The 13,182-nt window shown below is 45.6% G+C and overlaps 1 protein-coding gene across 3 annotated transcripts in view; it reads left to right on the top strand.

The window, feature by feature from the left end:
• NR6A1 (nuclear receptor subfamily 6 group A member 1) overlaps positions 1–11,491 on the top strand; it is a 99,198-nt gene extending 87,707 nt beyond the window's left edge. For 2 of the 3 annotated variants that reach the window (XM_026090431.1, XM_026090422.1), the window contains exons 9-11: positions 420–541; positions 2,580–2,732; positions 3,774–4,872. In XM_026090431.1, the coding sequence (XP_025946216.1) occupies positions 420–541; positions 2,580–2,732; positions 3,774–3,862 (364 nt within the window). In that variant the 3' untranslated portion in view covers positions 3,863–4,872. Of the gene's footprint in view, positions 1–419; positions 542–2,579; positions 2,733–3,773 lie in introns of all 3 variants that reach the window. The other variant, XM_026090412.1, reaches the window with a different exon arrangement.
• The last annotated feature ends 1,691 nt before the right edge of the window (positions 11,492–13,182 follow it).

The following is a 13,182-nucleotide window of genomic DNA, read 5'->3' as shown; positions in this document are numbered from 1 at the left end:
ATAACAAACAGGCCATAAATAATCACGGTGTAGAGGTATAGACTCTCTGTCAGTCACTCGTGGGAGTTTTAGGGAGGTGGTTTTCCTTACCTGTCCGTTCAAGCAGCATTGCACAGACTCCATCAAAGCTTTTTTCTGTCAGAGGAGGCTGGCAATGAACTGCAGTACCAAGAGACAGTTTTATGCTTAAAACCTTCATTTTGCTAAAATGTCTGTAGCAGTCAAGTTTGTAGTGAGTGATTTTGTTGCCTACTTCTGCTTTTATTTAATAATGCCGGCAGACTCGAAGCAGTTTGACAAAGACTTTTTGAATTCTATTGCAAGATCTTAAGATTCCTGAAGTTATTTTGATAAGCCTATTGCCTTCGTTGTGGGGACTCTTTTTTTGTATAAATTGGTGTGTGATCTCTGTCCTCTAGATTCAGTGAAGAGGGGATGGAGGTGATGGAACGGTTGATCTACCTCTTTCGCAAGTTTAACCAATTGAAGGTCAGCAATGAGGAGTACGCGTGCATGAAAGCCATTAACTTCTTAAATCAAGGTGAGTAAATGAAAGGAAGGAATCAGTCCTACTGGAGAAATTATCTGAAACAGCCTGAACAGTCTTGGGTACCCTGATGAAAAAGGGCAGGAAGGGTAATTACGATCACTTACCAGCTGCTCTAACAAACTTTTCACCAATCAAGGATGTGTTGTCTAAAAATATTGTTGCTTTAGGTAACTGTTTAGACAATTAACTAAAAGATACTTGTAAAACTGTTAATTTGCATGACTCTTTTTCCAAAGAAGGCATTGATTATTTGCATACAGAGAGCTTTCAAAGGTTCCTTATTGAAAAATGTATTTGTTCATTCTTCTGCTTTAAAAGGTGGCTTTGTATTACTGATCCTCCATTTTTTTTGAGCTTTACTGACTCTTTAAAACATTTACCTTCATGATTTATGCCTTGCTGGCTTCCTACTATTTAGATTGTTCATCAGTACATTTCCCTGTGCCTAATGCTTACTTCTAAAAGTGAAAAATAACGACTAATGCAGTATTTATTTGCAGGCAGTGAATTCTGCGTAATAAGGGACTGTGACCCCCGGATGCTTAGCCAGCAGAGTAAAGCTGGCAGTCCAGTCTGTTGCAAGACCCTAGATGTTTCAAAATCCATAAAGTCAGTGCAAAATGAAATGCAAATCGGTTCTTCAACATGTTTGAAGATCCTGGTCGTTTCTTAACATATTTATGGGGCTGAAATAGTTTGGACTAGACAGGGGTTTTTCCTCAGCAGCACATGTCCCTGTCTCCATGCCTCTGCGTGGTGCCAGTCTGCTGCTTGCTGTGACCCCCCTTCCAGGAACGGTTTGTTGTGAGGACAGGTCTGGGGGGGCCTCTGAGGATGTTTCTTCATGTTGTGTGCGCATAAATGAAGAAAACTATTGAAAGGGAAATGCTTAATCGGTGGTGTTCAGCAGTCATTTTGGAAATAAATGTCTCTGAAGTCTTTTGTACTGTGAAAGATAGTTGCACTTTGTAAAAATGTGCTGAAAACTCTCTCCTCCCCCACTCATTTTCACCAAGAGATAGTGCTGACACTTCAATGTGTGCCCCGGGCTGAGATTCCGGTTTGCTTCCCTGGACGGTTTCCTGACACTGGATAATACACTTCTTTAGCTGTTTCCATTGTTTTCCAAAATGTATTTTCATTAACTTCCTGTCTTCTTTTATTTTTAGTTGAAGTTTGCAATTTTTTATGTGAAATACCTGAAAATTATTTTTAAAAGTCAGCTTTTGGGCAGTAGATAAATGCCTCTTCCGTCATATTGTCTTACAATAGTGAGCCTGCAGTAAGGGTCGTGTCGTTTGCTTCTCCCAACCATACCGGATCCTTCCCAGGACACCAAGCAGTGTGCAAATGTCATTGATCATGCAGAAATGTGGCAATGTGACTTCCTGCCGTTTTGATAGCTTAGAAATGTTCATTTTTCCTTTGTGTGCATTGCTTGACATTGGTAAAGCTACATTTTAAAATAAGAACTTGACAAGTTTTATAAAGCTCATATGATATAATTCATAAGCAGATGGGGAGAAGTATGATGATACCTTGAATTATAGAGTTGAACGCTTTCCTCAGCCAAGATGATATAGCTAAAATCAACATGTTTCTGTCTGAGGAAATATTACATTGAAGCCAGGGTGAGGACTAAAGCCTTGACATACAGCTACTTTACAAAAGGCAGGTAGGGATTTAAGGTTGCTAGAACTGTTATCTCCCCGAGAGTTCATTGATCTCTGAAGACGAGCAGCTTAGGACATTGCCTGTTCTCATCCCTGGCTTTTATGGAAGGAAATCTTGTACCCACATACTCATATAAAGACACATCTGTGATATGGGTGTATTAGGAGAGGAGATGGAAATTTTAATCTCTGTGTAACTGTACACTTGAAGTCTGTCTCCAAAGCAGTGACCCAGCTTAGAGTTTTAGAAATACCTTTTTCCTTCCTGAAGAAGTGGTGATGAGAATAAGTGTGAGTCTGCTGCTGTTCTAATGTTTTCATCATGTTTTCATTATTCTAATCATGTTTACTTTCAGACATTAGGGGTCTGACTAATGCGTCCCAACTGGAGCAGTTGAATAAGCGGTATTGGTACGTGTGCCAGGATTTCACAGAGTACAAATACCCACATCAGCCAAACCGTTTTCCGGATTTAATGATGTGTTTGCCAGAGATACGATACATTGCAGGTAACTTTTTGAGCTCGTCTCCCAGTTGGATCATGTGAAAATTATGAAACTTGCTTTTAGAAGAAACTTTGCCCTATTTATAAAGTGAAATTCTTGTCTACTCAGGTGGACAACTTGTCTGCTTATGTGGGACCTTTTTCTGTTTAAGCATCTCCTTTGTCTTTAAGATAATCTTCTGTGCCCTCGAGTTCACCCAGCTAAACTGACTCTTTTGCGAGCTACCCTTGTGACACACTCTCTAAATCGAAAGGCATGGCATTATGTTCTGTTTCTTAATTCTCCCCCCAAAAATATGCATTATTCTCTGAAGTGGCGTACTTTTAAGTACTTTGGTTAGATTGTCAGTTTAGTTTCTTCCTTTCAGCCCCAACTTAGAGATGTTTTGTCTCAAACGGGTGTAATCCTGGGTTGAGTAGTTGTCTTATAGCAAATAGAGGTATCCCTAAAGTGCTGTTTTGAGGAGCACGCTATAACCAGAGCGGCGGGCAGGCCTGAGATGCAGTCCCTAGGTTTCAGCTCTTCTGGAATTTAGGACATCTGAAATCTACAGGTGAATTTTCAAACTGAGTTGTGTCACTAATTATATCTAAAGGATCTGGTATTGTTAAAACGTTGTTTGTTCCTGGATGTTATGGTAAGGGGAAGACATTTGCCTCCCCATGTCAAGGCTCTGTATACTTCATCCTACTCTGTTGTAACAAACTAGATAATAATCATAGAATAACTCTCATAATTTACGCATTGAGATCTACAAGGGGGGTTGAGGAGAGGTGGGGTTTAGTCTTTCCCAGTTTGTATAAAAACAGCTCCATCGTGGAGAAATCATTCTGGTCTGACTTTGCCCATTTATTTAGCTTTCATTTCAGTAAATAATAAATCCTGTTGTGTCCAAATGAATATCAAATGTCTAATGTAGCAATAGGATGATTAACTGTTTCTCTGAGAGGTTCAAGGTAAAACCGTCTCTTGCTGCGTTGCTGGCTTAGGTGTCTCTGAAATCCGGCTCAGGAACGGCTGCTAATTCTGATTCTTTCTTAACAGGAAAAATGGTGAATGTCCCCTTGGAGCAGCTGCCTCTTCTTTTTAAGGCCGTTCTACATTCCTGCAAGACAAGCGTGAGCAAAGAGTGAGCCCAAAATGCCCCCGCCCCGTGCCTTACTCCGGTGCCTCAGGCAGGGAACCGGCTCACGTGGAGAGGAAGGGGGAAAACGTGATCAAGGCAGTGGGGAATTGCTGAGACAGGGCAATGGGTGCCCCTGCTGTTGTAGCAAGAATCTTTTTTGTTTGTTTTTGTTTTTTTACTCTTTTTCCTATATATTTATTTCACGACAGAGTTGAATGTATGATCTTCAACACAATGCACATGGTTCTGTAGGAATGCAGCAGATGCATTCTCTAGCAGTTTACAGAATGTGAAGATGTTTAATGTTACAGTGTTTGTTAGGGTTAGTTCTTTTGTATTTTGGGGGCTGGGGACCGAGATGACTAAGACTACCTCAAGGAGAAGATGCTGTTTGCGCACTGCTCTTTCCATAATTTGTAACCAAAAGCATTTGTCATAGAGAGCAAACTGCCTCACTTCATTGACAGAGCTGTTAGCATCCCAAATGGACAATTTTGGAGAAGTGGGTGTTAGAGAAGTGCCAAGCTTTTTTGCTTAAAAAAAAAAAAAAAAAAAGCAGGGAATGGAGAAGAAGGAAAAGTCTGTCTATCCAATTTGTTTCTTTTCCTTTGTCAGTTTTCAGATGCAGATGGTAACGCGCGTGGTTTCCTTGAATTCTGACATAGAAGAATTGTAAGTGTTGCAAAGCTGAGAAGGGCTCCCAAGCCCCGTTCCCGTCCTGGGGGACGCAGGGGCGTCTCCTGCCCCCAAGCCCAGCCTCACTGGCTGATCTGCTGTTATTGCTGCAGAGCCTTTCTATTAACTGCACGTGCGTTGTTGCAGTTCAGAGCAGGCTCCCGACAGCCCAGCAACAGGGTTCCCTTGTTGGTAGAAACAAAGYGGACTGCAAATAATTTCTAATCACTTCCTTAACATCCATTTTAGGTTCACAAAAGCAGAAAAACCCTACGTAGAGAAGAGGCAGGATTGTCCCTTTCAGTACATTTCCCCCAAGATGATACCTGACTGCTGAGGAGAATTCTGCATTGCAGCAATCACAAGCAGCCCCTTTCTGGGAACAGTTAACTTACCCTGTGGTTAAATGTAACGTATGTAACTGTGATAAGGGACTCCAGTATCCTCCGTCATGGCTTTCTCTGCTGGACTCAGGGAATGCATGATTCATAGTCATATCCCACCAGGATGTTTTACTGTCTAGTGGAATCCCTTTTTACCAGGAAAAGCTGGTATTAATACAATGCTTGGTAAACTGTTTTATCCTAGGTGTTACAAGGTTTGGATTTTCCACCTAGCAACTCCACACCATCACACTGCATGGAGAAATGGTTTAACGACTACTGGTTAGCTGTCTGAGTAATTGCTCAGCACTGGTGTTTATCTAAACTTGGGTGTTCTCGTGATCTCCTGCTAGTGGTGGTGGTGGATGGTGTTAGATGAGATACTGTTTCTCTTATCTCCTTCGTTAAGAAATAACTTCCAAAGACTCGGTCGTTCTCCTAGGCAGCTATGTTGCCCTGGCTGAATTTTCTTCCCTGCATCCTTAGTAGTGAATCTGATCTTTATGTAGTGAGTTAGGGCTAATCAAGAAATTTTTGAATGCTGTTTTTAAACTACTTTGGGAAGCAAGTTCTGTTCCTCCAGGGCAGGAGGAACCAGTCGCTACCTTTTGCCTTGTCCCGATAACAGCTGTGTAAGGCACAGAGCAGGTATTCCTCAGAAGTACTGAAGCTGCTATTAGATCAAAATGAATGTGGTAGTGAACAGGAGAAAAATGTCATTCACCCCAGTCTTTTTTCCTTCCCCCATGTTACCTACACACCGGAGCATACTCATTCGGTAGCAACCCAGGAGACGTTGCATCCCGCTAGCTTGGCACATCTCTAGGTTAGTCAACAGTTATTCTGTGTACCAAGTGCTGCCTGCTCCTCTCTGCAGGAGACCTTGACGGCTCCTTTTAAACTTCCCTTAAGGGCATGCTGTTGACTAACTATATAGACCCAAGGCAGCATTGCGTTCTTTGTAATTCTGCTTGGGAATCTTCCAGCTTGATGGTTTCCCTTTTCTAAAAGTCCACTAGCTGCTCATTTTTCATTATTTAAATATGATGTTACGGGTAACAGCTGCTGGGACCAGCAGCAGTTCAGTTTGATATAGCTTCACAAATCCAAAGTTAGTTCTGTAAATCTCATTTACTTTCTGATTGTAAAATGAGACAAGCACATATTTCTCAGGAAAGCCTTCTGCATACAGTGTATACCTCAAGTGTAAATGGGAAGATTTTAGTATATCTGTTTGTAAGTTAGAAAGTATTTCTCAGCTTTTAACTTTAATTTTCAAATAGCTTCATATGATCTTTTTATTACGGGTTATCTTCTGGCTTGCTGTTTTATACACTCAAGGAAATGTTAATTTGCATAGGAGTTATATTATTCTACAATTACTGAATTATTATAATCTGTTGATGAGTAAGAGTTTGTTTTAATTAGTGTACATAAAAGTGGTCATCTTATTGCCAAATACCCAACAAAAATCATCTACAAGGTACTCTGTGTTTAGCCAAAAGAGACTCCCAAGAGTAATGCTGTACCAACAACAACAACAAAAAATACCTAGACTTATTTGTGATGATGAATGGGCAGGAATGTTCTACTTTCTCTTGTATAAACCAAATTTTATAAAGGTTGATGGGCAGCAGTATCCATTTACAAATAACTGATTTATTGTAGGGAGTAGAAGAGCTTTGCTAAACTTACAGGTAAAGAAGTGTGTATGTGTGTGTGTATATATAGATATATATATACACCAAACCAGAATCTAACTCATTGGACAGTCATTATTAATATCTTCTGCACCAAGTCCTCTAATGACTTGTATTTTTTAAACAGGGTAAAGTGAATGTGTTGCATTGCAAACTCAGGTATTATGAGAAGGTAGGACTGTAGATAGAAATGTAGAGACATTAGGTCAGTCACTAGATGTATTTGTGAATTTGGTTTGAAGGACACCCTGGAAAGGTTGGAATTTTTGTTCCATTCTTCACATAACATTCAGTTTACAGGGACTCATATTTTATTTGTGCTTAATGCTAGTAGGGGGAAGTTCATTATCTTTGGTATCTATCTGCTGTTGCTTATCTGACCTTCTGTCATAGAGGAATCAATCAACAATAATAGTCTTTGGTAGAATTTTCTGCCATGACAAGTCAATTTTTATCCCCGATTTGAAAGATAAATTGGCTGACTGACCCCCTCCTCTCCTTCATAGTATTTGTGCAGATAGAAAGCTGAAGAGTTACTTTTAATCTGAACAGAGATTTGGGACATAAATTTGAAATGCTCTGGCTCACATATTCAGAGGAACTCTGCCTAGGAAGCTTACCTGCAATTTTACAGCCTGAAGCACATCATCCAGTGTAGGGAATATAGCAGAAATTGCTGCTGCCAGCTAACAGCGATGGGTCTTAGCTCAAGTGGCGAGACCCCAGGCGTCTGAGCGAAAGCTCTTTGAAATCAGCTGCTTGCCCTTGGGTCGGGCTTCCAGCGCACGAACTGAGGCTTGACTCCATCACGTGTGTCAGCAGTAAGTTCTTCTCTTTCACATGTCCCAGCCCCTAGAGAGGGTTGTGAGATGGTTGGATGCTGCCAGGATGCTCAGAGATGCCTGTTCTCTCTCCAGACTGATGGGTGCGGGACTTGGCAAAACCAGTGCAGCAGGAGCTAACTTTACAGCCAGATGCAACGCTCCTTGGCGACAGGGTGCTTTGTCCCCTCTGGCCTCAATTTTATCTTTCTTTCTTTTCATTTTGAATAACATGGTGTGCTCAGATCCCTGGCTGGACCTAGCTGGCTGGTAGGGGTATCATATTTGGTTATATATATTGAAACAGATGTGTAATCTTTATTGGAAGTTTCACGTACATGTTTGCTGCTTTCCAAAGGTTAACAAAGCTGGTTGCTGTCTTCCTTCTCCTCTTATGCCTGTTAGCTCAGGGTGCTGCTCAGAGCCATTGCAGGTTTCGGGTAAGCAGAGTGGAGCTTTGGATTTTTCTATATATCTTAAATTCGGAGCTTTTCCAGCCTACAGTAAAATCACAGTAAAGATTAAAGGGGAAAGGGAACCAAAGGTTTTCCAAATGATCAATGCCAACATGTTGATCGGATTGCCGAGTGGGGAAGAAAGAAACATGGAAAACCCTGTTCTGTTAGGTGAAAACAAGTTGCCAGTGGCAGCGTCACAGGATTTTCTGGAGCGTAGAGGATTTTTCTGGCTCCCTAGAGAGAGCAGGTTTTCTCCGAGTCTGCTAGCTACTGCTCCAATAAGACCAATTCCCCAGGAACAACTTTTTTCTAGGCCTCTCGTATTGCTTTGAAAGAGCCTAGAAGAGCAAACAGGGCTACAAAAGCAAGCAGGAATTTTCAGGAATTCTGACGTTTCGGAGGGGCTCCTCTCCAGAAGTGCAGGAAAGCCTGGATGATGAGGACTCCTGCTGCGTTCCCAGCTGATTTCCTCCCAAACGTGTGCCCCCTCAGTGCCCTTTGGGCCTGGCTCAGAGAAAAATCCAAAACTGCATTTCACAAAAAGCAGGCTTTAATTACCCGCTTAAAGGATGGCGATTGCTCTGGGTCTTGTTTGCTGCCTGCCCTCTCTGTGCCTGCCCTCGCTCCGTTACAGCACGGCAGAGCCTCCGCCTTGGCGTGGACAAGGGGCTCTTCAGGCTTTTGCACAGAACAACAACGCAGCCAACTCAGATTAATGATTTTAAGTCTTGTCCTTCAAACCAACCTTTTTAAAAAAACTTGAATTTCTTTTATTACTTTTCTAAAACAAAAAAAAAATTTCTCCCGTGAATGTGCTATTTACCATTCATTCTTTCTTCTTTCTTGGTTTTGATTTGAAGCTATGAAGCTTGGTGTCTGTGAAAATGTTGTTATTTCTGTATTTCTCAGGATAATAAGCGGCAATCATCCCTGCCACATAAAAGGCAGGAGAAAGGGGGAAACTTGGGGAACTAGTTTAAGTATGAAGCTAATTTTTAAGTTTTAGATGATGTGTAAATCAAGGTAATACATAAGACGTCAGTGTCAAGCTGTGGTGTTTCTCTGGGTTCTCAGTGTGTTGTCTGCAATACACAGAAGCTCAGGGATAAGTATTTAAAATGTGACCCAGAGAAACCCTAGTTTTGATGTTGCAGCAGTTGCTTCTTTCATGACCTGTTTGGAGAACTGTTTAAAAACTGAATAAAACCCCCGTATAGGGGTTTTGGGGAAAAAACTTCTGGTTTTGCTTGTGGGAAGTTCTTATATTAAAGGATTAGATGGCTATRTAAATGGATAACATCCTTAAAATGCACATTGCCCGTTTTAGGTTGCCAGCCCATAGGAAGGGGAATTCTGGGCTCGCTTTGTGCTGGTTATTCTGAGCCGTAAGCTGGGTGTTGAGTCTACGAGTGCGACTTGCTGGAGAGCCTGAGTGCGCCCAGGGTGGCTGCACGTTGCTGCAGACGCTGGAACAGGACAGAGGTAGACAGAAAGTCCAACTAGGACGGTAAAAGTGTCCTGCTAGCCGGCTAGCTGTGCTGCTGCTTCTCTTTGGCTGCAGCCCCTCTCTGCCTCACCCTKCAGTGTCCCGTGCTAGTTCTCATGGGTATTGCTGAAGTGTTAAATGCCATCATTCTGGAAAACTTTGCATTTCTGCTGAAGGCACGACAGCTCTAGGACTGGGACGGGTTCATCTGTATTTTCATGCTAAACGCAGTTTGCAAATACCTCGTCTTTTTGCCTTGGATGTTAGAAATATTACATTTAGTGCTTATGGAAAGGAGAAAAATTGATGTTTCTTACCGTGGCAGACTCCCTGACAGCACAGTCACAATATTGCTGTAGTCAATCTGTTACGTACGAATCAGAGATTTGAATTTCCAGTCAGTACAACCTTCTCGTCGTAGTTTGGTAGGATTGTAGATTATTCAGACTGAGAAATACACTGACATGTAAAAGTAGTTTGCTTACTAGGAGTATCCAAAATGGCTCCGTCCGGACTGTGAGCCGGCSGAGCGCCATGTCCGGCACGGAGCGAGCATGGCACTGAGCGAGAGTCGGCCAACGTTTGCAGGGCTAAAAACGCTTTCTCAGCAGTCCCACGGGCCAGGATGTGCAAATGTGAGTTTAAACTAGTCCCATGCAAAGTGCTGATGAGCCCAATACAGGCAATATTTTTCCCCTAAAAAGAAAAAAAAGACTGTGCAGTTGACCTCTAACAAGTCTATGAAAGAAGCAACATGGTTCAGTGGAAGAAATGCCCCCAAGGGCAAAAAGAAACAAAAATTGAAACCAGATGACGATCAACCTTAACAAAGCCTTTTGTGATTCATTGTTTTCTTTCAATTTATAAAATGTCTTGTAATAGTTGATAACATTATTGACTCAATTTCCATAACAAAACTACCTCGTGTGACATCCTGTTTATCATCTCAAAGGGATTGTGTGAAAAACAGAATAGTGCTAGTGTTCGGTGCCAGTGAAAAACGCGGTGCGTGTGAAGGTCTCGCGTTTTGTGTCTGTGCCCGTGAGCTGTGGCTGGGTTGCCGCAGAAGCGTTTCACTGCGCGGGCGACGTTTTGGACTCTGTGTCCAGCCTGGACCACCGGCTGCCACGGGAGAGGCTCCGGGGCTGCGCGTGCTGCGCGGGAGCTCCCGCAGCAACGTCCCGCCGACCTGTGGCACCCCGGTGGCTACCGCGGCCACGAGCCGCTGTTGGCGTGATGGCCAGGACCGTGTGCGCCCACGCAGCGGGGAGCCAGGATCGGGGATCCTGCAGGAGCTCCCGGGCCTCTCCGCCGTGGCTGTGCTTGGGAAGGCCTGGCAGGACCGAGCTCAAGCGTTGCCCTCCAGGCGTGGACTGCACAGTGCAGCTTTCTGGTTAGTTTTTCACTGGTGCCCCTCAAACGCAGACCAGGTCCCAGCTCTGCGCTCTGGCAGATGTGGTGCGGACGCTACGTGTGTGGCCCGGGATTTCCGCAGTCCTTGCGCGTGCACCCTAGCTCTAGCCATACTTGAYGGCCCAAGGGGAACGCTGGTCCAGCATGCTCCCTTGCATTTGTATAGGCTCATTGCTGGTTTGCGGGACGTCTCCAAAATGGGTTTGGGCCCAGTCTTGGGTCCTTCAGCAGACGTTCCCAATGATGTTTTCTCTCTGTAAAACATTTCATTTTTCCCATGATCCCTTGCATAAATCAGGGAAGCAGGATGTTGCCTCAGCATAACAAACAGCGAACGTTTAGCTGTTACGTTTACCGTGCTGGAGCGGGAGCCTGGACGGGCGAGCGCGGCCGGCGGCTGCTGCTCCTCTGCCGTGGGTCCCGGCAGCAGCTTGCGGCAGAGGCAGCTCAGCTGGTCCCGCCGGGCGTCTCGGAAGCTGCCGCGACGCTGTGACCGCGTGAATGTTCCCGCGCGCGCGGTGGGGCCGGGGCTGGAGCCGTGCCCGTGGCTGCGGGAGCCGGGGCGGCCCCGGGTTGCGCCCGGCTCCTCTCTGCTCCGCTGCTCTGCTCTGCAACTTGACTACCTGTGGAAATGTGACCAATAAGTGTTGAACGCATGTTTAGCGAGTGTTAGCTATATGAACTAATAAATGTGAATTGTTCCGCACTGCTTGCGAGTCTGGTGTTTCCTTGAGTTTTCCCTCTAAGAAGTTACTTCTCCCAGCGGCGGCGTGGTGGTGACCGAGCCGCGCGCTGCCCAGACGGAGACGCTCGGCTCCCCTGCGTTCCTCCATCCRCACGTGGTGGAAGTGGTGGTAGGTCTGGGAAGCAGCCCGGGACCGTCGGCGTGGAAGGGTGTGCAAGCCCTCGCTGTGCGGGTCGGCGGTGTGGAGCCGTGGGCAGCAGCCGCTGCGGAGGCTCCGCAGGGATCGGCGGCTGGGGGATCCTGTCGTCCGGCAGGAGCTCCCGGTGCTGCTGGGCCTTGGGGCGGGCTGGTCGCTGGAAGGACCGCAGGGGACGGCGGTGCAAGAGCAAAGCCTCGCGTGGCCCTCTGGGTCTCGCCCCGTCGCGGGTGCAGAGCGCTGCCTGCTTCCCCGAGAGGCGAGGAGGCAGGAGAGAAGTTTTTCTGCTTTTCCCTCTTTGCACGTTTCTTGGTACGCATGTTGCCGTCGCTCCAGGGCTGCTGCGGAGATGGTAATTTCTGTTCGTGAGATGGCCAGAACGTGCTGCAGTTTGGGCAAGCAATGGTTGCTATTGCGGGCTGCGCTGAAAGGAGGGTTCGTAGCACCAGCGAGGAGAGTCTTGCCTTAAGAGCTGCTGCAAGCACCAGCAATGCTCCCAACGAGCAAACGCACCAGAAATCCTTGACCAGAGCACTCCGGAGAGAAACAGCGGAAATCAATGAAAGACCTCTCGTGTCACTGAGGCAGGTGAGTGTTAAAAGACTAAGGAGTGCTTTTTATATTTACATTTCTATATGTATTAGAGTGTATACATTAAGGCCCATTCAGCGGTGATGCTGCACCGCCACAAAGGCGGCGCTGGCCAAGTGAGCAGCTGGGCCCCCGCGGGCTGCCTGCGCCTTTCTGTGCGCTTCTCGTGGCTTTGGCTTTGCTAAACCGATAGAACTGGAAAATCTTCCTTTTTAGTGTTTAGCAGTTCTCATGCTTGGGAGTGTTCAGGGTTTTTTCCCCCCCATATTTTAATAATGGGAGATCGTAGGGTAAGGAACTAACAGTGAAGTGCCTGCTTGCTGGGGAAAAAAAGGTATAGTATTCCCCATAATTTTCCTAAGCTATGGGATGTGGTCATACCAGGAGCTTCTGTGTCTGAACACAGACTTGCTGGATCATAATAAACAGTTTTTGTATGGAGCTGAGCCTTTGCCCAGCTGACAGAGCAGAGGAGCGTGGGGTGAGAAACCTTGTTTCCTTCCCCACGTTCTGCCCTCAGCTTCGCTACGGGTTTTTGGAAATCATTCACACCTTCGTTGCAACTTCCCTGCTGCCAGGAAGGGAGCCAAAGGCTTGTGCCTTTGGAAGAGCTTTGAGAGGAGGCCTCGGCCGTGCATCCCGCTGCGACGCCACGCAAACCCCAGGTGTGGCGAGAACCGCTGGAGCCTGCCTAGGCAGCCTCCGCATCCACTTGCTTCCGGCTTCGTTGGGAGGAGCCGAACTTGTGTTCACCGGCGCCTGCGGTTTTAATATTAATCTCTTACCACGGGCTGATGGGTGGCTCTGTCATCCCTTCGCCTGGGTGGAGAAGTTGGCACTGGTGGGTCTCTGCGGGAGACGGTCCGGCCACCTCCTCTGCGGCTTGGCCTCTCGAGGAAAACCGGGCTAGTCTGGGGTA

This window comes from Apteryx rowi, unplaced genomic scaffold (genome assembly GCF_003343035.1).
Source record: "Apteryx rowi isolate R43461 unplaced genomic scaffold, aptRow1 scaffold_120, whole genome shotgun sequence".
NCBI classification, from domain to species: Eukaryota; Metazoa; Chordata; class Aves; order Apterygiformes; family Apterygidae; genus Apteryx; species Apteryx rowi.
This window is presented reverse-complemented; position numbering and strand designations above follow the sequence as displayed.